The following is a 24,847-nucleotide window of genomic DNA, read 5'->3' as shown; positions in this document are numbered from 1 at the left end:
ATCGACTTGTTTAGAACTTTAAGAAGTGGTGAGGCTGAAAAAGGAGGTGCCTCGATTAAAAATAAAGGAACAAAACAAATCATCAGGTATATAGAGAAAGCAATTAGGAGCAGAGAAAACAAAACACAATCAAAGCAATGAATGAAACAGACCAGGAAACCCTGTAACCATGGCATGCTATGGAGAGGGTTCTGGAAGCCAGGCAAGATGACACTTGATTAACAAGAATTTACCCAAGGGTGAGAGAGGGAAAGAAAGACAAAGAGAAAGGGAGAGAAAAAAGCAAGGGAGTCTTCCCTCCAGCCCAAGTACTTCAGACACTATACCCCGCCACCTACTTTAAGCAGCCAAGTCACTTTATTGCAAACAGTCGACTTCTTTATGAGGTGTACTTATGAGATCCTGCTGATTATCATCATATAAGAGTGTTGTGGGGAGGGGAAGGGAAGAGGTTAACATCCATAAGGCACATAACAAGGAGCTGGGGTTTGGACTGTATACGTTATTTACCTTTTTGCTCCACTTCTATTTTAAGCATCGGAAGAAAAATAAAAAAGTGCAAGGAAAAAAGAAAGAAGATTAACATAAATTGACTATTAGTCTAAAAGATTAAATTAGTAACAGACGCTAAATATAGGGAGAATAAGAACTGCACTATATTGGATAAAGAGAAACAGACAACAGGATAACCTAGCAGGAGAGAGATTCTACGGTTACGCAAATGAACATGGATCAATAATTTTAGTAGATTAAGGAGGGAATACAGATATGTTGACATGTAGTTTCACTTAGTGAACCTGAATAAATAATGATTACTTTACTAATACATGCTATATATACTCTTCTTCTTCTAAAAACATAATGCTAATCAAGTTGGTTTTTAAGCAACATATTAATTTATCATATATGTGCAAGTGCACATATACATATTGTATTAATTGATAATTAGAAATACAAAATTCAGTATATTAATTATATAGGTTTGCATATGTGATTATTAAACCTCCCCCATCTTTGCCCCAGACATTTCCCTGCTTTTCTTTCTGGTAAAGAAAGCAGTTTGCACCCTTTGGGTCTCCTTAGGCTGTATTTTATCTGTTTTCCTGAATGTTAATCTTGAGAACTTTTGCCACTTCTTAGTCTATAACTGCAAAATCAGACTAGAAGGAATAAGCAAAAACATCTAGAGAAAAAGAAGCAAAAGCACAGTAAGCAAGAGGAAAAGAGAAGAACAAATTAACAATTAGCTCATTCAGATATTCTCCAGCATCATCGATTAAGCCCAAAACAGCAAGCTAGTATGCAAGGACAGTAATGTGTTTAAAACAAACATCCATCCTGCCACCATACATGGAAGACATAAACTGAACCCAATTAATAAAGTTATATTACTGTAGCAATTTTTCCCCCAGGAAGTTTTAAGGAAGTTACAGAAAGATATATAGCTGAAGCCCAGCTAGTAAATAGCTTTTCAATAATTATTTGCAATAAAACCTATTTCATATACTCTGTGGCCTTTGAAGTATGCTCCCTTGGTTTCATAAAATGACCTGGAAAATGACAGATGTACCAAGCTGTGTAACAGTAGCTGCTGAAACCAGGGAAGTGTATCAAAACTATTTGCACAGCTATTACATTTCCAGTATTACAATATTATCCTGAAAAATGCCTTTGTATGTTTCATATAAAGTTTTGGATTTTCAATTTCATTTAATAAAATTACATATGATTATTCTGGGAATGATACTGGCTGATCTGATCTAGTGTTTCTTCAGGAAACAATTCCAAAACTTTACAGGGGAATCAGAGGGTGTCAATATTTTCCAAATGAGCAGTAGTTCTTCCTAGTCTTTGTACCATTATACATCTTCAGGTAAAATACTCATTTTTCTGTAATTCTGGATTTATCTGAGTAAACAAAAAATGTATTCTGAGGTGAATTCTTGGGTTTCACCATTAGTATTAATGATTTTCAGATTATTCTGCTCGTGAACTTCTATGCATGTGCTTATTTCTCACCAAAGAGCAATATTGATACTGTACCTGTTTAGAATTAGTAATAGGAGACGGGCGAAAAAGATAGGGATAACTAAAATCATTACTGGTATGTCTGCTCTGCATGCATTGGTGTACAGCTGTACATTTTTCAGGGACAGATGGGCTTATTGAAATAAACAAATGCTGCAAAGTCCAATCAATACACAGAGAGAGAGAGAGAATAAAACACTTTAAAATGTTTTCTATTGAATTCCTGAGTCCAAAATAGGCTTAAAATAAAAATGCACAGATATACAAAACGGCAATTTTGATGTTCTTTATAAAAGGGCTGGCTTCTGTTAGTCAAAGTGCCAACACACATAGTGAAGCACAAGTGAGAGAAATGTCAAGTATAGTACTCTCAATCTCTTTGTAATTTAATTGATGGCACTCTTATTATTTCAGGACAAAGCAATGCCTATCAAGTTTGTCTGGAATTTTTGTTGGAGATCCAACTCAGTATCTGAAAAGTTGTCGGGTTTTTTTTCACTTTGAGATGCAAAAAAGGAAGCATTTATTAAGTACTTTCAAATCCAATTAAATTTGCAAAATGAAGTACTTTCAAATAAGCAAAGCAGCTATGTATTTCTGGAGACCAGCACGGCATAGAGGAGCTCATAACTGCATTTTGTACAAGGGCGACAGCAACTCCAGTGCGTAAGAGCTCTCACCTTTCACCACAAAACCTATTAAAATTGCTGTTTGTCATCTCCCATGAACTGAAAGCTACTACAGTGAGTACTGCAAATTTTTCAGTCTTGCAGTAACTGAATATGAAATTAATGAAATAAATGGACTTTGGTTAGAAGTGCTGTGATCACTAAACTCCTCCCTTCCTAGGCCCACAAAAGCTTATCCTACCTTCCTAGGAAGTCTCTTACACTGATACAGCTGCTACTTGCAAATCTAATGATTTCAGACATTCTGTAAATTTAGATAAGGAGCTCTGGAACAAGTAAGGAAATAAAATTTAGATTTGGTAACTGGAGTTTAGCAGGTATCAAAAGAAGAGACTTGGAAAAATAACAGGATAGAATTTGTGGGACAGGGAAGAAAGAGAGTCAACAATCAAAATGGCTACTGAAGCACAATATGATTTGAAACCAATCTTCAAAACTCATTTTAGTAACTGGCAATGTTTTTGATGACTGCTGGTAATGACAGGTGATGCATCTTACAGTTCTGGAATTGGGCAGTGTTGTCACTGTACATGCTGCAGTTGACAAACTCCAAAACTTATAGACTTTGAAAAACAGGAAAGTATCCAGAATCCTGAATTATGATAGACACAGAATTACAGAGTTCAAAGGGTAGGCCAATGCAACTGACAAAAATAAACACTTTAAAATTAAAGTAACTACAAGTTAGAGTACAGGGTAGGCCGCGCTGTGGCACTATACTTCTGAAACTGGAAAAGAAAAGATTCCTGGAGATAGCAATACCCAATCAGTAGAACATATCCACACTTCTCTTCCTAAAACAGCATAAAAAATTATGTTTTAACATTATTTGCATTATATTTTTTCCTCTATGAGCTAGCCTACTGGAACTGGAAACGTAACTTCTTCTCACTCGACTGACCTCAGGTTTTGGAATCAGATGCACTGCCCTCTTTCTGAGAATTTGGAAATGAAAATAGTGCTAAAGCAGAAGTGGTCTTTGTGGAACAAAACTTTGGTTAGATTGGGGTAAGACATCACTCCTCAAAAGTGGCACAAGAAGAACAGTTACAACAAGCCACCAATACTACACACAGGAGGAATGGTACTAGGGATCACTGTTTGCAGTAGGCTTCCAAACCTACAAATGGTACAGGGAAAAAAATCAGCAAGCAACCATTTCACAATGACACAGCAGAAATGAAGAAAAAACAGATGATCTGTGCTTGGCCTTTAACCACAGTGAAGGTTCAGTATGGTGAAGCAGTACGGAGTAGTATTTCAGTTTCAGAACTCTAAATTTTGCAGGAAACAGTATGGACAGTTTTGGCATGGCTTTGCTTATGCCAGAACTCATTTCCTTCCTTTTACAGTATATACTGTCACCACAGTGTTTTTGCATCTCAGACTTGGCCTGTTTCCTGTACCAATAGAAAATATGACTTTGGTTAAGGATTACTGCAGATCAAGAAATTCATGCTTAATAATAACTCAAGGGAATGATCAGTGCACTGCTCAAATTCCATTGCAAGCACAGCTATTTCTCTGTTGAGTTACGGGACGAGAGAGAAGTCACTGCAAAGAATGACCTTACAAAAAAGCAAAACCAGTTAAAAGTGTCGAATCTGCAGAACTTTCATGAACATGCATACATGTCAATAAAAAAAAGCATTAATTATTGCAAGGAAATAAGAAGTATGTCTAAAGCTACTGAACTTTGGCATTATAAAGAATATTGCACAAAACTGCTGAAGTAGCCAGAACTTCACATTTTTCTATCTCATCATGATTTCACTATTTACTTTGTTTTTAGTGAAAAACTCTATTTTGCTAGCGGATTCCAGACACAACTGATATTTTGTCTTTCAATTAAAAGCAAACATTTCTTTCTCACTCTTTTCCCCTTTGCTTTTAAAGAACACAGTGTGAGTACCTTATTAATGAATTATTCACTCTGAATCTGCGTTCATTTATAAAGAAGCGCAAAATCCTTTTACAATGTCCCCCAACTGGGTCACTTGCCTCTGAATGTCAGTGCTGGGTTTTGCTGTGCACCCAAAGTCACCACAGCAGCAGGTAGCCTTTCAAGTAGATCATGATTAAAATTGAAGTCAATTCCTGCTTTACAAGTCTGTGAGCCAAGCCAATTTGTCAGCAACTGGTTGCGGGCAAAAGTACAAATTTCTATCTGGCCTATTGAATAGCTAATTTGAGTTTGTTTTCTGGAAAAACAGTAGCCTTAAAAGCCAAACACTTAAGAACACAGACAGACACTTGGCCAGCATCACACCATGGCTTCCTTCCACACTTTGTGAAGCTAATTGGAGGCCCTAGTCTGCAAGTGCTTTGCATGCATAATGGGTCCATGGGCCATAAACATATGCTTCTTTTCCATGGAACAGCACTCCAGCTTCAATTGTGAGGGCCAGAGGAAGTGAGCAAGAACAAAAAGATTATACTTACTGTAAGGAACGCATTCATACTGAACTTCTAGATATTTGTATGTTCCAGGACAAGGATCAGGAAACACATCTGACCCAGTAACTACTATACACTGTGTTCGGTTGTTGCACCTGTAATGGGAAAAGAAAGCAAGCTAATTAATTTAAAATTACATTTAATTTGCTAGCTCATACTAAAGGACTACATTGAGTGCTAACTCTTCACACTTGGGCAGTTCAATCCATAAGACAACAAAGTTAATTAACACTAATTAGCCAAAGTCCAAAAGAAGACTTCAGGACAATATTTTAGTTCAGGCTCTAAACTTAAAAATTTGGGGATTGATGCTATCTTAACTGTTACCACTGGTAGAGACAGCTGTATCAAGTACTAAGTTTAGACTCATTTGATACTACTGTTCAATTAAATCAAAATAAAATGCAAAGATTATATGATTGAAAAAATGTGCAATTTTGAATAATGTACAATAACAACAATGAGTAATTCCTTCCATCTTTAGAGACATACATCCTGCTGAATGGCTTTACATCTCAGAGATTTTTCTTGTGATTCAAGGAAATTATTTTGGCTAGAATAGCTATTGTAGACAACAAACATTAGCATTTCCATTTTAATTATTTTAGGTGCAATTGGTGGACTCTGTTAGGCTACAGGAAGCAGTAAAGGGAATTAATTCAGATGTATTTTTGAGGAGACTGAAACATAACAATTATTTGCTTAACAATGAAAGAAAGTGCATTTTCATACAAGAAAGAACAATGCCTCTAATTGTGAGGATCTACTGAACTTCTTGTTTTTGAAGGGTAATAACAATAACAATAATAATAATAATAATAATAATAATAATAATAATAGATTTTAGACTATTATTATTTTTTCCAGAACAAAAAAGTAAAAACCAAAAAAAACAAATATTAGCTTAGAAGTTAAAAGTGAACAGTCACCTAACCTTGAAGAGATGGTCAAAATGTAATACAGGGAAACGGTCACAAGGAAGAGGAAAATTTAAAAAAGGGAAGGTCAGGTAGTTTGGTGACTAAAAGGGAAAGAGCTTGGCTGATCTTCTCAAGGGTTACTTTTGTTTGTCAGCAAACTGAATAACAGAAGTCTGAACTTACGTAATAGACTAGCCTTTGACTCCAGCTGTACATCAACTTCTCTATTGCCCTACTTCTTCCCATACTCCTGAATACCACAAACCCAAACTAAAATAATCTGCCTTGTATCAGTGGCTTTCCCCAGTTGTACAGCACCAACAGCTATTAGAATAATTCATGCTACCTCATAAAAGGTAGAGCAAACATATTCAAAGAACTCTATTATAAATGACTTCCTTTTTTATACAGTAATCAAACTAGCACAGAGCCAGTCAGGACATGCTGTGCCTCTGTGCTGAGTAAACTCAGAGACAAAAGCTCTCTAAGTTGATCAGTTAACTCTTCTTTTCTTTTTCCTCTTTTTTTGTATTAAAACAAATTAATTTAAAGTTGATTATTTCCACCATCATAAGCCACATAATTGCAGAACTGACTGGAAATAGTCAGGGATTTCTGTATATACACAATCATGGATATGGATAGGTGGTGGGAATTCGTCTGCCACCTTTTCCAGAGGGCAAAGCCAGGTCCCCTGCACAGCTCTTGCACAAATAATGCCACCCCACTCCCACCCCAATGGCTCAGTCAGCTCCTGCAGGATGTCAGAGAGTCTGGAATGACTCTGACACACCCAGTGGCTTCAGACCCAGGCTGAAGTGGTGAAATGTGCACCCAGCTGCTGAGAAAACCACTGTACTCAGTGTGTAAAGTGTGAAAATATGCACACAGCCCCTGCCATGGAGGACAGAGTGCTGCTGCTGTGTGTGTGGTGCAGATGGAGGCTGTAGAAGCAGGAGCAGGCAATGTGGCCCCAAACCTCACAGGCCTCTGCAATATCCCCAGTACAGGGGTTTGTATGTGCCACACCTCAGGTACACTAACCAGCATGAGAAAATCTGGCATGTAAGATTTTGTAACAAATTTCTTTAAATTTGCATTTCTTTAGCAAAAATCTTATGCTGAAGCCAAAGCAATTCCTATAAGACTTCTCCTAGTGCATCTTCAGTATGATGGTTTCCACAGCTTTGAGCTGTATGAAAATTTTATCTTATACTCAAATGAGCAGCAATTAAGACAGAATTATTTATTTGTTACAAAATAAAACAAGTACATGTTGGGAGAAATTGCTTGAGAATGAAGCTAACCAAGGTCATATTTAGTTGAGAAAAAGATAGACTAATTTCCCTGTGAAGAGCTGTTTGCTTCAGTTTCATTTTCTCCCAGTAAAAGATTCATAATGCTGCCATCAGCCAGGAAACTGAGAAGAACTTCATGTTAGGTTTTATCAAAAGGATTTGTAATAATAATTCAGAAGAAAAGGCAGGTGTTTTTCTTTGTACAGTGTCAGAGTCAAACTTCCAGCATTGAGTGGTGTTTACAGGAAATTGATAACACTCCAAAAACTTCTGACAATTCCTTTATGAAAGACTTTACCTGCTGTGCAAATGGTCACCTTTTGCTCCCCTATGGCCAAACCCAAGACCATTGTTACAAAACAATGAGTTATGCCCACTGCTGCAGTATACAGCAGCACTACCAGGCCCACCAGCACTTCCCCAAGAAGTGGAATTACTTTAATAACTATATGAATAGTGCATTTGTGCTTTAAGCTATAGGCTTGCATATTCAAATCACTGATTTTGCTGCACTGTTGGCTGTATTTTATAAAACCTGAGTAATTTACATACACTTCTAAGATTTCAAATTAAAGACACTTAGTTATGATATTCACAGTTTAAAAAGCTGACATTCAGGTAACCATTTTTTACCTATTTAGAGGTCATATTTCCGTTAGAGTGAGACTTTTAAGAAAAACCAACAGCAACTATAGCAGCTGTCAATCCTAATTCATGGGTTACAGAGAAGAGATGAAGAATGAGTGAATTTCATAGAGGTAGCTCTGAGACAAGTAATTCAGGGAATTTATACTACTGCGTTTTGCTCTCTGAATAAATTAAAGCCTTCTGTCTGCTGCACTGTTTTTCTCTGTAAAACCAGGGATACTTTGTTAGCTATTGGCCTATACCTCTGCTACTGTCTGCAAAAAAACATTTTACAATCTGGTAAGGGTTTCAGTTGAGCTTCTTAAAGACAAGAAGCCTTAAATTCTGTAGCACATTGGATAAAAGAGACTCCACTCTCTGCAAAATAGCACTAAACAGCAGATTTTCCTATGTGGCTACAGATTATCAAAGCTACCACAGAAGAACTTCATAATTTTAAGAAACCTTTACACCTAGAAACACCGTGCTTGAAGAAGAGGATATTCCACTGTTACAGCCTTAAATCTGGTGACCCATTTATTTTTTGTGATGGGCAAGCACCTTTTGTGCCACAGGATTCTCCAAAAAAAGACTGTTGTAGAAATAAAGTGCCCTGGAAATTGCAAAATTGGCCTAGACACCATCAGGAAAAAAAATCCAAACCTCAAAAAGCTGAACTGACGAATAACTTGGAGTCCCTCATTCATTTTAACCAAAGTTATTTTTTCTACATGTTATAATGTTAACTTGGTCTATCTGCTCAAACTCTTTTAGAATTGTTCCAATGAAGGTGTGTGATACAAACCAGTTGTAATTTCTGCAAACTTAAAAACACAAATCACAAATACTCTGGTGTTTCAGTGTTTGTAATCTAGTGTTTAAGTTCTCTGTAGGTTTTAAATACCATTTAAGTGTTCTGCAATCTACCTAACTGCATATGTTACAATACAGGCATTTTCAGGGGATTATCTACAATCTTAAAATTCATAGGATTGCACACTGAGAAATGTCTTCACACTCAAGAAGAATTCACAATATTCACAAAGATTTATGATGCAATGACTGTCATTTACAGGGAAATACAGCAGATCAGCAAAGTCTGTATAACTCAGTAACAGTTAACTTAGGAAAGGTAATGTATGAATTAAAATTGAAATGCTAGTTAGGAAAGAACTAACTGTAGTAATGAAAGAATGATAATTCAGGTTCTTGTGCTAGCAGTGACAACAGTTTTGCAAGGGGAAATGCAGGAATTATCACTATTCTCATGAATGCAAGGAGCAATTGTGTACTCTGACACATGTGCCTTCTGTATTTTAGTATGAATGAAGAAAGGTTACATCTTCATAATGCACATGCATCACTTAGAGTAATCTAAAAATCAAATGGAGTGTTTAATTAACAGTTACAGTATAATGTCTGAACTCCTTTCACCTCAGGAAGAAGACTGTGCAAATGAGGAATGGCCCTTCACATTTCAGATGAATACAGAAAGAAAAAGGAAAGTAAAGCAGCTCCATCAGGGCTGGTATTACCTGCTGCTCACGATGTAGCCCTGTCCCTGCTGCATCCATCCTGTCTGCTCAGCTATAAGGACAGCTGTATTTTCCATGATAATTTGTTTGTATTTCAGCTCTAATCTTGACTTGTACAATTCCCAACAAATTGCTTTTGCTTTTTATTATTATTATTACCTTATGCTTATTATTGCACTTTTTCATGTGCAATGTATGGAGATGAGATTCCATGTGCAATCTATTGTGCTAGGTGTTTTAATCAATAATCTTGTTCTGCTGATTAAGCAGGGGCTTCTGTTTTGGCAAGATAACATTAGTTTCTCCTGTCATGCTCCCAAAGCTATTGGGAATCTTCAGCAGATCATTAGATATGCTACAATAAAGCTTTGGTACATTCTCTTTTCTTTCTTAAATTGCTTCTTCACTGTCCTATCATTCCTTGTCACTGCTGGCACTGCATTATTATTACAGCTCCCCTGAAACTTGCACTAGAGCTATGTCTGCAGGCCATAGGATGCCATTTTCAATTGAAGCTTCTGCTTGAAAATATAAATTAAGAAAATTTCATTATCTCCTGCCAAGGGCCATTATTCACCATTGTTCTAAGGAAGATTAAAAATGCACAATCTATGGACTTGAACAAATACTCCAGCACTAAAATGAAAACCACAGTGTATCGTGACTGGTCCAGAAAGTGAAGCACTGGGATCTGAGAAATAGATTCTGGAAAGACATTAGCACTGTATGGATCAAACCAACTGACTGAGGGAAGAGGTCATCTCTGTGGGCAAGTCACATCTGACATAGAAAAATACAAACAGATCCTTAACAAGTGGTTCTTGCAGTTTGCAAAAATAAGGTATGTATGAAATAATGTCCACATTGCAATGCATGCTTCAAATGCTTTTGTTTTGCATACACAACATTGACGAAGATAGTAACATAAAATAAACATAATGATATTTTGAAAAGAATATGGATTAATATGTAGGCAGAAAAACTATCAAAATAATTTTGGGTATTTCTAATGCTGTATTTCTGCGAATGTAGTGTTTCCTTAATTAGGGTGAAATGCAAACACAGCAGTCACATGTATTCACTATTAAAAAAAAAAGATACAATCTAAACCCACATTTAGCGAGTAAAATTAATTTTTAGTAACATTGTTGATAGATTAAAAAAACTATCTTGGTATGTTTTGAAATTTTCAAGCCAGTTCTGATGATATTTCTCTTTCAGCATATTGATTAAACACTTAAAAGCCAGTATGATGGCATGTTCCTGCATATTGCCTGCAGCAACCTGCTCAAACACCACTCGAGGCACGTAAACTCCGAGCTGCAGCACCACATACTCCATATGGTCTTCTTGTTCCTTATTCACCCTGGGCGAGCTGCAGCCTGAGTGAAAAGATAGGGGAATATGGGATGAACGCACTTCATGTGATGACTTACACTGAAAAATTCCTGAACCTCATTACCCAGAGTAAGTAGCTGTCTTTACAGCTGTATTCCTAATGGTCTACAACTGCCATGTGGGATGTGGTTTTGCTTTTGTATGAATATTCACTAAACCTTCCCTCCCGTCATTAAATGCAAAGTTACAGATGTATGAAGATATCAGATTTTACTTAAATGCTATGTTTTATTACAAAACTTACATATAAAATGGAGAACAGAGATTTTATTTTAGGGGTGTTTTGATATATAAGTATGCACAAAGAAATGCCATGGCAGATAAATTTAAAGGCATGTATTTAAATTCTGAGTTTTGAATTCACCTCACAAGCCATACATTATTACGTACTGTGGTCTAATGAGTTAGCAATTTAAGCCTAACCAAAGCCTGGAAAAAAACCTGCTGAGAAAATCCAGCCTTCCTATAAAGCCTGGCCTTGAAGAAGGATTGGCCAGCCATCACTGCTGTTTCCACAGGGCTCAAGCACTACCCTTCCCATGCAGGATGAGTGAGTACACTCATCCTACAGAGCCACATGCCCCTAAGGATAGATCTATAATGCTGGGACTGGCCTTTTCAAACTCAGGAAGACACATTAACAACATTGCTTATTCATTTGTAAAATTTTCTAAAAATTATTTTTAAGTTAGAAGCCTCAAAATTGTTATAGGGGAATCAGCATGCAAAAAGGAAATAGCATCTATTTTACTGAGCTCAAAGAGGAAATGGATTTAGTGAGCTGTGCTTGGCAGTTTTCATTATCTAAAAGACAAAAGGAGATACATGAGCAGCTATGATAGCAGAATTTGGCCATAAGAGCTGCATCTAGATATTGGTGACTCACCCATGACTGCTAAAGCAGTGAGGCATCCTACAGCTTGGTTTGAAAATTCATGAACTAGCCCCTAGGATTTTCTATGCACTTGGCAACATGACCATTACAGTAATAAATCTGGGGGATTTGGATGAAAAATATTTAGGGTGAAGAAAAAAAAAAAAGGGGTGTTTTTTTCCTTCTGTTTTCTTTTAAAATATAATATTGATGATTTGTTGAATCTTCCTAATTACCAAGTAAACACATACAAGGAAGGTAAATAGTGTATAATTAATATTGTAGGAGAAGGTACCCCATAGCCTTGTTTCCATTTGCCCAATAAAAAATTGCAATAATATTTAATTGTGCTTTCTTTATACAACGTAATCTTGTGGGAGTCTAAGGGTACGCATTAAGCATAAAAACTCCAAATAGACAATAAAACACAGCATAAAATATGCAACTCCCATAGGCCTTTTCTTAGAATTACTCGGTCTGATTCACTGTCAATGAATGTGTATCAGACTTGTATGGCAAAGTAATTTAACTATATTTCTTGCTTTCAACCTCTTCTTACAACTTTAATACATTTAGTTATGACCATTTGCCTTTTAGTATTCATGTCTCCAAGTTCAAAGCAGTCACTGTTAAAATGAGGAATCTTCTCACTTACTCACATCTAAGCTATCAGAAACAGTTTTTCTTGTTACAGTTCATCCTTGTTCTAATACTTTTCTTATTGGTGTAAATGCTATTATTATGGGGTTATCATTAACCTGAAACTGGAGCATCAGATAAAACAGAGAGAGGAAAAAAAAAAAGTGGATTCCAGTGGAATACATAACTCCTGCTTTCTCTCGATATTTTTAGGTGCATTCATAATCCTGGCTTTTCTATCTCTACTACTTTCTACCATGTATACCAAAGGCCTAATAAACCAATCAGAGTTTTTGAGGAGATGACTGTAAATCAAGGACAGTAAAAGTAAGTATCATAGATGCAATGAGGTGTGCAAAGTAAATGGAACAATCTCCTGGTGAGGTCTGCATAGGTGCAAACCCAAACCCCGTAACAGTATGAGACGGAAGAGACCTGTTCTTTAGAGAAAATGTTTCTAATGCAATCTCACCTGAGGAATAAGAAATGGAAATACAGTAATTTTCATAATAATAATTGTCATATTATTTACATGCATGCATATTTGCAAGCAAGCTGCAGCATGGGATTACAGACAGTGTACATCTTAGAACACCAACTAAGCCAAGCAGATCCGCACTGCTGAAAAGCAATAAGTTCAAAAGATCCAATTAAATGTTTCACCATTTAGACAAAATAAATAGCCTGCAGCTATGCTTACTTACTAATGAAAACTTTAGTAGTGCAGCATCGTTGTATCTGAGCAATTTGCACAGATTATTCACACCGAACGAGCACGGCGCCGCATCATGCCTTGTGCATTGAGCAGGTTTCAGGGGAGAAATGTGGGGCTTTAAATAAACCCAGGGCTTTACGAAGGGGCATTTATTTCAGAGGCACAGTGCTAGAGCAGAGCTATAGAAAATCCAAGAGAAAATCCTGAAGCACAGTGTCTGATCCTTAGGAATAACACTGCAACAGACTTGCAGGAGAAGAGACTACCAGACAGAGAGTACAGGATAAGAGTAAAAATCCTTTAGAATTCTTTTTTTTTGCAGCACAGTTGATCTTTTTTATCCGTGGCTTGGCATGCACCATATTCATAATGTAGTTAAAAGTTATGTAACTTAAGACAGCTTCTGAGTCATTATTAAATGAGTAACTTGAAAAATTATAATATTGAAAACATGTAGCCTTATCCTTCACGTTAATTTGCACAGATCTGAAATACATTTTTAACAATCACCCACTTTAATTACTAAAATAAGGTATTTTAGATGACAGGTATGATTTGTTACTGTAACTTTTGAAACAGAAGCCTTCGTACTCTTTCAACACTCACACTTCCACCAGACCTCCAGGTCTGTGCAATGCAAATTTTCAGCTTGATTCGCTTTGAGTCTCCTGAGTTTAACACATCTCTTCTGCATATAGAAATGCATATTCAACAAAAAAATCCTATTTTGCCTCTAACAGGAAATTAAGATTTAGTCATTTATAGAACTGGCCATTGGGATAACCAGATTCCATAGAGTCCTTTGGTTTCCCAGTGCAACAGGCAGGCTGAGGACAACTTCACATGGGGCATGCAGTGGGCACAACCCTAACTCAACTTTAACACATGCAATCACCTTGAATAATTAAAAATATTATAGCCTGTATCAATTAGGAGAAATTATTTACAAAAATGTTCACCTATTGCAGTTGGCATATGGAAAAATGATCATATTTTTAACAAGGGAAATGGGAAATCGCTATGGGATGCCCTACTTAGATTAAATTAGCAAGATCTTGTTATCAGACCATATAAAAGATACACCATAATAAGACGTGACCTTGCAGAACCTTGGAGCCAATCCGTGATTTTTCCCCTATAACCCTTCCTAATTATCTGCAAAGTTACAGATCCTTTTGTGGCAGGCTATTTTTCTGTGAATAGTGAGGGGTTTTGGGCTTTTAAATATTTAATTAGTCTTCTGAAATGAGAATTGTTGCACATGCCAACTGCTTCGATTTTCAAACTGTGTTCATCCTAATTATGTTCAGATTTAGATTGGTCATCCCAAACCTCTCACTCTTGTAATTATTTACTCCTTAAAGATCATTCAGCAGAGAAATATTTTTCACCCTTATGGCTCTTTCTTTCCACAAATGGCTTTTCTGGTCCGTTAATTACCCACTCAGAGGATTAGAGTTTGTAATAATGCAAAAGATGCTGCATGTAAGATGAGTTTTACAGGGTGAAAAAGAATAAATTGTTTTTTGTAAACCTGCCTTGGGGAATATCCCCTTTTTGGGTTATCATTTTCATCAACAGTGGCCATGTGCCCACTGCTGCATATCCACCAACTCCATAGGGCTGCAGAGTGACTCATTTATACAGCTCAACAGAACTCAAGAGCAAAATGCTGAGCAAGAGGCAAAAGACAATTAGGTTATTTTAAGAGATTTATAAAAGTGCAATCTGTTAGCAAGAAGGTACAGTCCTTTTTCTCATATTTTTACTGCAGATTTCATTGCCTTAAAGTTACGCATATTTAACTGATAACTAATAATAAAATTACAACTTTTCTCATTTCATCTGCTGATTTTTTGCAGAAGTGTTGTCCCTTGGTAGATCTTTAATCAAGTCTGTAACAGTAGTGTCATTTCCTATTAAAATGTGTCTGAGAGTCCTCACTACAAGTACTTTCTTTTCTTCTGAGAGGAATGCCTGTCACAAAAGCACTGTTATTCATTAGTATATGAATATATATATATATATTCCAGTGATGTCTGGATCTAATTATCATCTAACTTGGAAAGCACAATCCCACTATTTCTTCACAAACTGAAGTTAAGGGATTAAGTTACTGATTTGAATTGTGCACTCTCTGCTTCCTGGAACTTCCAGTTTTGAGCCCAAAGAAGTTTAGAGGACTGCTTCGGTTTGCTTGTTCCCACAACTGCAAAAATCCTGTCTATTCTGCAGTTGTTTTTTTACACAAGCCAAGCAGACTCACCACTGTGAAACATTCATCAGAGAATTCACTGGCTTCACTTTGTCAATGCACAGATAATCTTTAATTGTGTCAAAAACATTCATGATCTAATCCTTTTACAAAACTGTCTACCACTGAAGGAGTCTCGTGTGCCCGCACAATTAAAAACCACATGTTAGCCATACATAATACTGGGTTACATTTGATGCAAATCCTTTACTATTGAAATAAGCACTGGGCTGACAGCAGGAAGTGGCTGATAAGAAAGCAACAAGACACTGCTGATGGCATTCATGATAAGTGAGCTCTAACTCATATGTGTTCTGGCTACAGTACATTACCCAAAGTGCTCCTGTTTTAAATGTGACTCCGGGACGTGTTCTTTTGCTATATCTCTGTCTAAAAGGCAGCAAAATTATCCAAGAAAGCTAAATACACAAAGTAAATTATGTTTTTTATACCCACCAGTGATACTGGCACCAGAATAATATACTGAAAGTAATATCACTGCTGCTACCTTCTAGATGAGAAAACACCTACAGTTTCATGAGTGTAACAGTAGAGTTGAACTCAATGTCTGTAATAAATTCAGTAAACAAGGAAAGATTATGGGTTCATAACTGTCATGTTATTGCTACACTTACAGTTCAGCCTAAAAGAAAGTATTTAATAGACAGAGAACAAACTCTTGAGTTATGGCAAAACAATTTTACAGTGCTGCAAAAATGTGTGTATTAAATACATTTCCAAATTGCTCCTTCATTATATAGATGTATATCACAAGAAGCAAGGTATCTGAGAAGCAATGAACAGTAAGGTTTAAGATCACAGATTACTACGAAGAAAGGAATATAGATGCCTTTGCACCTACAACAGCAAAATACACCATCTTGCCAGATGAAACATTGTACAGGTTGGTGTCACTGACAAGTAAGATGGAGGATGCTTCCTCCAAGGTGCTCAAGGTGCATGACTTTGGTCAGAGTAGCTTGCCCAATTAAATTAGTTTTCTGCCTAATTTCTTCTCTCGTTTTTCTGTTTTGCATGCATATGTGTGTGTGTGTGTAGTAGAACAATTTGAAATTCAAAGGTTCCTATAGTTACTGCATTACTGGGTAAACCTGAAAAAAATGGCTTTCAATAGTAAATTTGTAGCAAAGCTTCTGTACTGTAAGTGTATTGTAAATCAGGTTGGACATGGAAATAAATTCCTCGTGGTAAGAACTTTTCCTTCCCATTGATATGTCTACAGTGGGCTAAAATTATCCTGAATATTGAGTATTCGGTCTATGTAACACTCTTAAGACTGCATTAACTTCATTGCAGTGACTTGTTTTATAGGCTCAGTTCATCATGACCTATAAAATGTTAAGCTGAAGTGCTTTAAATATCTGCTAACACCATGTGCAAGCCTGGGAGTACAAGGCACTGTGCTGTGAAGCGGCAAAGACAGCGCTCTTCTGAGAAAGTAGCACGCACTCTTATGTCACTGATACAAACAGGGTAAGCCTGCTAAATAATGTATGAAACAGGTAGCCAATCTTTATATAAAGCAGGAATTCTAGTTGAATTCTATGTGTGATTTTATTTTAGTAGTATGACATTAGTTGTTTAGATTGCTTCCTAAAAGCCATAGAAGCTGAGTATCGTACTAGACTAAAGGACACACGTGCAAACTCCTTTCATTCACAGTTATTACACAAAGGGAAAAAAAATAAAAACTTCTTTCATTTGTGGTAGTAGTATTTTTGCTAATTATTGTTCTGCAATATGGAGAAGATAAAATGGGAAGAGGGAAATTATCTATGTCTTTCAGTAATCATGGCCCATTTATTAAGCAATTAAATCGCAATTTTATTATTAGAGAGGAAAAAAAAGAAATGCTGTAAAATAGCACCATTGCTTGTATCTTTGATCCTTAAACTCTTCCATTTCAGCAACCTCATTAATGTCAAAATACCACAAATATGGCCATGCCTTTTTAGAATGTATACTCTGGGCACAGGCAAAATCTAAGGGATTCAATAAAGAAGACTTTTCTTGTTGAATACAACTAAAAGCTTAATTGAGCCACAAAGGTCAGAAGGTTCTTTTTATTGTAAGTAGGAGATTATTCTGTGGCAGAAAGACATTAACAGAATATGAGATCTGCTAATTTCTCTACTACTCTGTAGATAGTTTTTAATTTTTAAACCCATGTTACTCTTCTATTTCTTTCCTCTGAATTAAACATCTTCACTGTAATAATTTTTAAATTCCATTTCCTTTGTGTTACTAATGAAAACTTTTCACTTTCATGGCTACTGCTGACTTTTAACACTAGAAAGTACTCATAATTTACTTACATATATTTAATTCATATTAATCTGTCCTAATTTATGATCTATACCCTGCTCTGCCCATCTTCATGTACGTTTTCCATGTCAGTTCTGTTTACTAAGTGATATTCAACAGATTTCCTATAGTGCAATGAACCTTAACAGGCAGCTTTTAATTGCCTCGCGTAGGAAACCACATCACTATTAATTCCACAGCAAAAGTATAAAATAAAAAGATTGCTTCTCAGACTCTAGTGCAATTAGACCTCTCGGCTATTTGGCTAACTCTGCTTCATGATACCCAGTGCAGTTAATTATATTTTTTGATGTTAATAGTCTCTGTCAGTTTCAAGCATAACTCCTCTTTGATGAATATTTAAATTATATTTGAATAAAAAAATAATCTTGGTTACATTTCATATTCAGCAGTCATCACAGCTTAATAAAGGTCTCCTCAGAAAGGGTTGAGATAAATGGCTATATGAACACATGTATAAAGTCCTAAATCAACTTATCAGATAATGTAGCTGTTTTGGCTAAGTATTATAGAGGTTTTATTGGGGTGGGAGGAATAAATAGGCTTCAACTATTACATTATTATTCTATATGAACTAAATTTGGTGCAGCAATATATAAGTAAATTAGAACTTTTTAATAATAAAGTTCTGACTGCAACTGAACCAGGAACTTATATTGGCTAGACTAGAAATATGAAAAACATGCAAAATTCATGCAAACTCATTCAAGAGGACGCAAAATTCAACTGAAAGGTGCTGAAGGTTAAGCAATGTTGTCTCAGTCAAGCTCTCTAAAAATTAGCAAATTACTAAGAGAGGCAATTACATACCCAAAACATATAGTACGTGATTAACTGGGCTAAACAGTGTGCACACCTAGTAAAGCCCATTTCAGCAAGCAGAAAAAAACCACAAGAAAATCACAGGCTGAAGCACGTATTTTATATGAAGCTCAAATACACAAGCAACAGCATATAATACTTAAAATTTTACGTATGTATATGTACAGTTAGTTACATTTATTTTCACCCCATGAATAGCAAGGAAAGACTGATGAGTGTGTATATATGATCCTGCCAGATAAGAGATACGCTGACTTAAGAAGAATTTGATTGTGGTTTTGCCAATAATAAAGGAAGAAAACTACTTGAATATAAGATATGAAAACGCTAAATAGAATATCAAGCTACACCCTAGTAAAATAATGAATCCCATATTTTTGAAGCAAACTAAATCTAAATTTTAAATGTAATTAGTTGGTATGAATGATCCTTTTGTTGTTTCCTTTGTAGCCTGTCCAATGTTGCGACTACAGCCACGCGCCCCTGTGTTATGTGTTTGCATGTGCGTAGTAAAATCTCTTCTGCAGGAAATTAAAATAGAACACACTGCAAAATGATGATCAAGTACCACTGACAGCTATTTCCCCTCACCTGACTGCTAAGAACCTTGTAATATGAGAATTTTTATTTCATTTACTAAGTAATGCCATGATAGAACAACCCCATTAACAAATCCCCCCATTTTTAATGAATAAAACTAGACCTACTACTTTCATATTAAGAATTAATGATACTGAAAATACACAATGCCAGAAAAGGTTCTTCTCAGTTACGGGTATTACTGTTTTCTGCTGTAATAACATCACTGACTGTGGTGTGTTTCAGGAACCTTCTAGGCTCTGTGATTATACCTTGCTCATGAAAACACACTACACATATTTCTGCTTTTTTCTTCGTATTTGAGTCATAACTAAGTCTGTGACTAACACATAGAATGCAAAACAAAAATCAATCTGGCCACAGCTTGGTATCGTGAAAAGCTTAGTTTCACAATAAAGAGCACGTTAAGCTTCTGCTACATCAAAATAGTCACAGGGTTGACTGCTGTACTAAGATCTACTTCAGATTAATAGAAGTCTTAGTTTTAAAAGGGTGCTTAAGAAAAAAACGTCTAATGTTGATGATGTTGTATGGTAAATGTTTTGTGAAGCAGTTGTAAGCAAGCTGGATCAGAAAGCACTGGCATGCCAGAGCAAAAGGTCGTCGTTTGTGAGATCAGCATCAGTACGACAGAACTTCCGATGTGTGTAAATTCCAAGAACGTACCCGATGCACAACAGCCTGTGTACCCTGTCATCAGCACTGGGATTTCTCTGACATAAAAAGGAAAAAGACATGCAGAAAGCAGAAAAAGGCAAGCTGTACCTCTTATTCGAAAACACTTTTCACCAGATAGTATCTTTAGCAAAGAGATGCAACCTTTGGCTGCAGAAGGAAAAGCAAGGGAAAAAGCAAGGATAGCAGCAGGGGTCAGCAGAGCCCTTGCCTAAGCCTGGCAGACCCCCGAAGTGCAGTGTGCCACTGACTCAATTACAGGCAGCTCCAAATGGCAAAGGATGAAATCCAGCCCATGAAAAAGGCTTTAAGTCATACCACCAAGAAATACCAATCTGAAGTGTGCTGCAGTTTAAACACTGAATCAACCCTGGGCCTTGGCTGAAGGAGCTGTTTTTGAAAGAGGCTCTGAAATGCTTCTTTGGAAATCTTGCACAAGCTGGAATTGAGGTCTGCAGTGACCCACAGCATGCTCTGCATTCTATTAGCAAAGCACCCTGTGCCAAGTTTCCTTTTGATTACACCTTTTTGCTACAATGAATGAGATTCATCAGTTATAGATTTCACCCAAGCTTGGAGTCCAGTGGAAGATTTGCTTTATCCACTCACATTACAGAACAGACCAAACTTGTTTTCATTTGAAAGGACACTAATACGGTGTGACAGTGCTTTCTCTGCAGACCTGACAAGCAGGAACAGGAAAGAGGGCTTGAGAGATGAGTCTCCTTCGAAATAGAACTCATTTTGTTTTCTTTCAAAAATGTCTCACTCCTTTACATATAGGAGTTTTCAAAATGACCTATTTCTTGGACGTGTAAATAGATGGAAAAGAATGAACACCTCCAGTCTTCCGATCTCCCATGGGATACATCAAGAAATCCTGGGAGTAGGAATGGATGTGCTGCTTCCTTCAGCTTTGCCTTGGTCACTCAGCAGGGCAGGGGCATGCTGTTCATGTTGTAAAAACCCTCTGCTGAAGTGCAGCTGTCTGCAGAGGGATGATGGACAGAACAGGTTAAGAGCATTGCCATGGGAGAAAAGTTCATGGTAACAAAAACCCAGGCGTGAACTCCTCACTGGTGTCATGATGGACATGGTAATTGAAGGTACATGTGTTGCCTGTGCTATAGATAGGACAGGATAGATGCAACAGAAAAAAACAAACACTGCTGAAGAGGATTTATTCCTCTTTCAATCCTTCTACTTTCCTGCAGTAATGTTTTAAAAGGGAAGAGTATCTAAAAAAATTACAGTTGCCTAAGTTCATCTATTATACCCGACATATTTTTATGTTTAAGCTTACATATGGAAAATGAGGTTTGCCTTGTTTGTGCATATTTAGAAAGCAAAATTATACTGATTAAACATGCTAGCAAAGATGTAAAGTACACAAAAGCCACAATTATAGTATAAATGGTAGCTGAAAATAGAATTTAAAGGCTATTTCAGTGCAGAACTGATGTAACTGCCTTTCTGTTGCAGATCAAAAATTAATCCAAAATAAACTGAATATCCCAACGTGAGACTACTTTTTTAATGTAGATGTTTACATGGTCTGCAAAAGAAGTCTAAACATTTTGAATTTTCTTCTTTTCAGTATTCACAACAGTACTCTTGGTATCAGATCAGAGAACATACAGTTCCTATTCAAAAGTTCAAGGTATTTTAGCCTGTATTACAAGGGGAAAAGTGTTTTCCTTCTGAACTTGATATTAATTTGGCTGTCAAAAGTAAATGTTTGAATTTTTCATCTATGTGAATGATTTCATAGATTCCAAGTGAATAGGCTTAATTTTCTTTAAATACAAAATACTAATTTTCTACTAGCCCCAACAATAGTAATAATTACAATTGCTTAAAAAATAAGGTGTGCAGATTGGAACAGACCCGCCATTTTTTAAATATGGGGTTTATCACGATTTAAAATGATATAATTCCAAATTATTATCTGCCACACCATCCAAGTATATATTTAAATACATAGTCAATTAAAAAAAAAATCTAATTGCACTGTCCTGGAATCACAAAGACCATTATCCGCTTGTGAAAACAAATAACTCTGAACTTCTCCTAAACAAAAAATTTAGGACTAGGAAAAATTATTCCTACTAAACAACTCCTAATTGTAATCCAAAAAGAATAATCCCAGCATGCAACAATCCATCTTAGCATCTTATTATTCCACTATAATATTACATACATAAGAGACCTTTGATTTGAAATATATTTTAAGTATATATCTATTAAAGAATAGAAATATATCTATTAAATATATCTATCTATATCTATCTATATTAAATACATCTATTTAAGAAATATCTATTAAATATCTGTTATTCTTTTACCTATGGTCCAGACCATAGGAGACACTGGAGACAGAAAATGTTCATAAACACCCAGGCGGTTTGAACAGAACTCACAAGATCCACCTGGAATCCGCTTGCCACAGAAATGGATAATAGAAGGTCATAAGTAAATTTTATGCTGTTAATTTTCAAATCTCTGCCGTGCCTATAAAAAGCAGCATTAGCCTTATCAGCTTCAAAGTTTCATGACAATTTCTGCTACAGCCACACAAATGCACTTTATGAGCAAGCAACTAGAGCAATTTCCTCAGGCTGCTTTGCATCTTCTGCTTCCCTGTTCATTTAATTTCTTTTTAAATGAAAAGGAAACGGGAGACTTGTCCCTGCTAAAGGACAGCAGAGCACAGAGGAGTTGGACTATTTTAAGAAATAAAACGTGCCTGAAACATGGGTCCTCTGCCACTCACTTATGCTACTTGCTCACCAAATATTCCAGAAATTAGCTTATTTCTGTACTGAACTACAGCATGTGGTAGAATCTCTCAAACTTGATGGTATGCAAACGCTGGGGTTAATTATCAGAAAAGTGTGAAAGAGGAGAAGGATTTTCTAAAGGTCTAATCTCTTTCTTCAAAGCTTTAATTTCAACCATGCCAGTCTGAAGTTTACATAGAATCTAAATACATCTGAAAGACTTTATTCTGGAATAATTGGGATGTAATTTCAATCAGGGACTAAAAATTTAATAACCATTTTACAGAGGTAAAAGCAAAGCAATGAAGTCATTAGTGTTCTAGTCAGGCTTCCTAGGAACGCATTAACTTAAAAATCTTTTGAGAACTGCTGAAAAGAAAGAATAGGGTGAGGTAGAAAAGATTAAGTAGCAGCTTGTTCTGAGAAAGAGGAGCTGATGCATCAGTGGACACTGGCAAGGTCTGTGTGCTGCTATCTCAAATTCTCTGGAAGGGGAGCAGGGCACGTGATTACATGGCTTTGTGTTAAACTGGAAACCTCATCTTATTTTTCAGTCTTCAGATTTCACAGTATTGATCTCATTAAGCCAGTGTTTTCACCTTGTAATTGCAGAAAATGTAGTTGCTGCACAAAAGCTCTGGATTAATGTTGCAAATGAATAATGAGCACTTAATTGCTGCATAACTACATTTAACTGTACATCTAAACTGAATTGAGTGGTCAAATGCAGTGGTAGCACAGTTGACTGAAGTGATAAAAACAGGTCCATAAAAGTAAACACTGCGAGATTTTAAGTAGAAATATAGAAACTATTGCTGCTTATTTCTAAAAGTAGAGAAGATTTTACTGTCATCAAAAGTTCTAACCAATTAAATAAAAAGGAAAACAAATGAACCTGATAGTCCTTCAGGTTAGATTTTTCTATGCAATTGTTGCCATCAAAATACAGCTGAAGTGTTACTTTTATATATCAGATCAAGGACATGTGCTGAGTACCAAACAACAATTTGCCTGAGACAACAAAAAATTACAATCACTGATGCAGTTATAAATAGATGAGGTACAAGAACTGTTAATATTTCATGAGAAATTTGCAACATTCCTCTATGCTTGCAATATAGCACAAATTGAGCAATTTTGGAAAAAATTAAGCAAGACAAGAGACATCTTTTCTACTTAATGACAGGATCTAAGAAAGAAAACTATGAAAGCAAACTTCCAAATTGCTATAAATGTCAGACAAAAATAGAAAGCAAAGTGTCAAATGATCTTTGCCATTTGTTCAGACAAAAAAAAAGAGAACAAAAATGGAAAACTCTTTGAGCATAATCTGAACCAATGTACTCCATGTGATCACAATTTTATTTTAATGTTGAACACAGCATAAGAGTAAAAGATGGGGGAAGTTCAAAAATACACTTTGCTATCATATTTGTACAGCTGATTAACTGAAAAGGAAAGATTGAAATTTCAGCTTTTCAGTAACAGTCTGATGTCACTTCAAGCAAGACTGTGCCTCTATATTTGTCTCTGACTACCCTAATCTGTATATTTGCAGTGAACATAAGGAAGACTTTGATCAAAACACAACATGCATTTTACACAACAAGGAAGTCTACAGAGCGGCACTACATTTACAAAAGCAATTGAAGGTGGTTTCAAAGGGAGTCGACAGATTAGAGGATGATGACACTGCTGCTGCAGTCTCGATGGAAATCTGGCTTGATCTAATTAACAACTACGAACTCGAACCACAAGAAGATAATTCAAACATGATTTAAAGAAGTTATATTACCTTTTTAACAGTGTAGTGATGGAGCCTTTCCCTTACTGATCACAAAACAAGCCGCAGGTTCAACACAGAACAAGAAATAAAAGACCTCATATCCTCAATTTACCTACAGCATTTGAAATTGAAGTCTGAGATCCAGCCCAAATATTTGACTACAGAAATAAAAAATATCTGCATATTCATATAAAAATGATAAAAAATTTTAAGAGTCACACTCATGACAACTTAAGTGAATCAGTAAATCAAAATGGAAGCCTATTTTTAAGAGGTGACTACGGGACTAAGTGTTACCGTGTTCAAACAGAACAGAGGACATGGAGCACAGAAGGCAGTACAACTTGCATATTTCATTTGACACATCTGTGTACAGGCACCAGAAACCTTCCAGGTTATTCCCA

General features: G+C 36.1%; 1 protein-coding gene across 18 annotated transcripts in view; it reads right to left on the bottom strand.

Moving 5' to 3' along the window:
* The window catches only part of ADGRL2 (adhesion G protein-coupled receptor L2), a 383,827-nt gene that overhangs the window by 45,831 nt on the left and 313,149 nt on the right, over positions 1-24,847 (bottom strand). For all 18 annotated transcript variants that reach the window (XM_030953164.1, XM_030953165.1, XM_030953163.1 and 15 more), the window contains one exon: positions 5,160-5,269. In XM_030953164.1, the coding sequence (XP_030809024.1) occupies positions 5,160-5,269 (110 nt within the window). The remainder of the gene's footprint in view (positions 1-5,159; positions 5,270-24,847) is intronic.

This window comes from Camarhynchus parvulus, chromosome 8 (genome assembly GCF_901933205.1).
Source record: "Camarhynchus parvulus chromosome 8, STF_HiC, whole genome shotgun sequence".
Lineage (NCBI taxonomy): Eukaryota > Metazoa > Chordata > Aves > Passeriformes > Thraupidae > Camarhynchus > Camarhynchus parvulus.
Note: the sequence above shows the minus strand (reverse complement) of the source record. Positions and strands in the feature narration are given on the sequence as shown.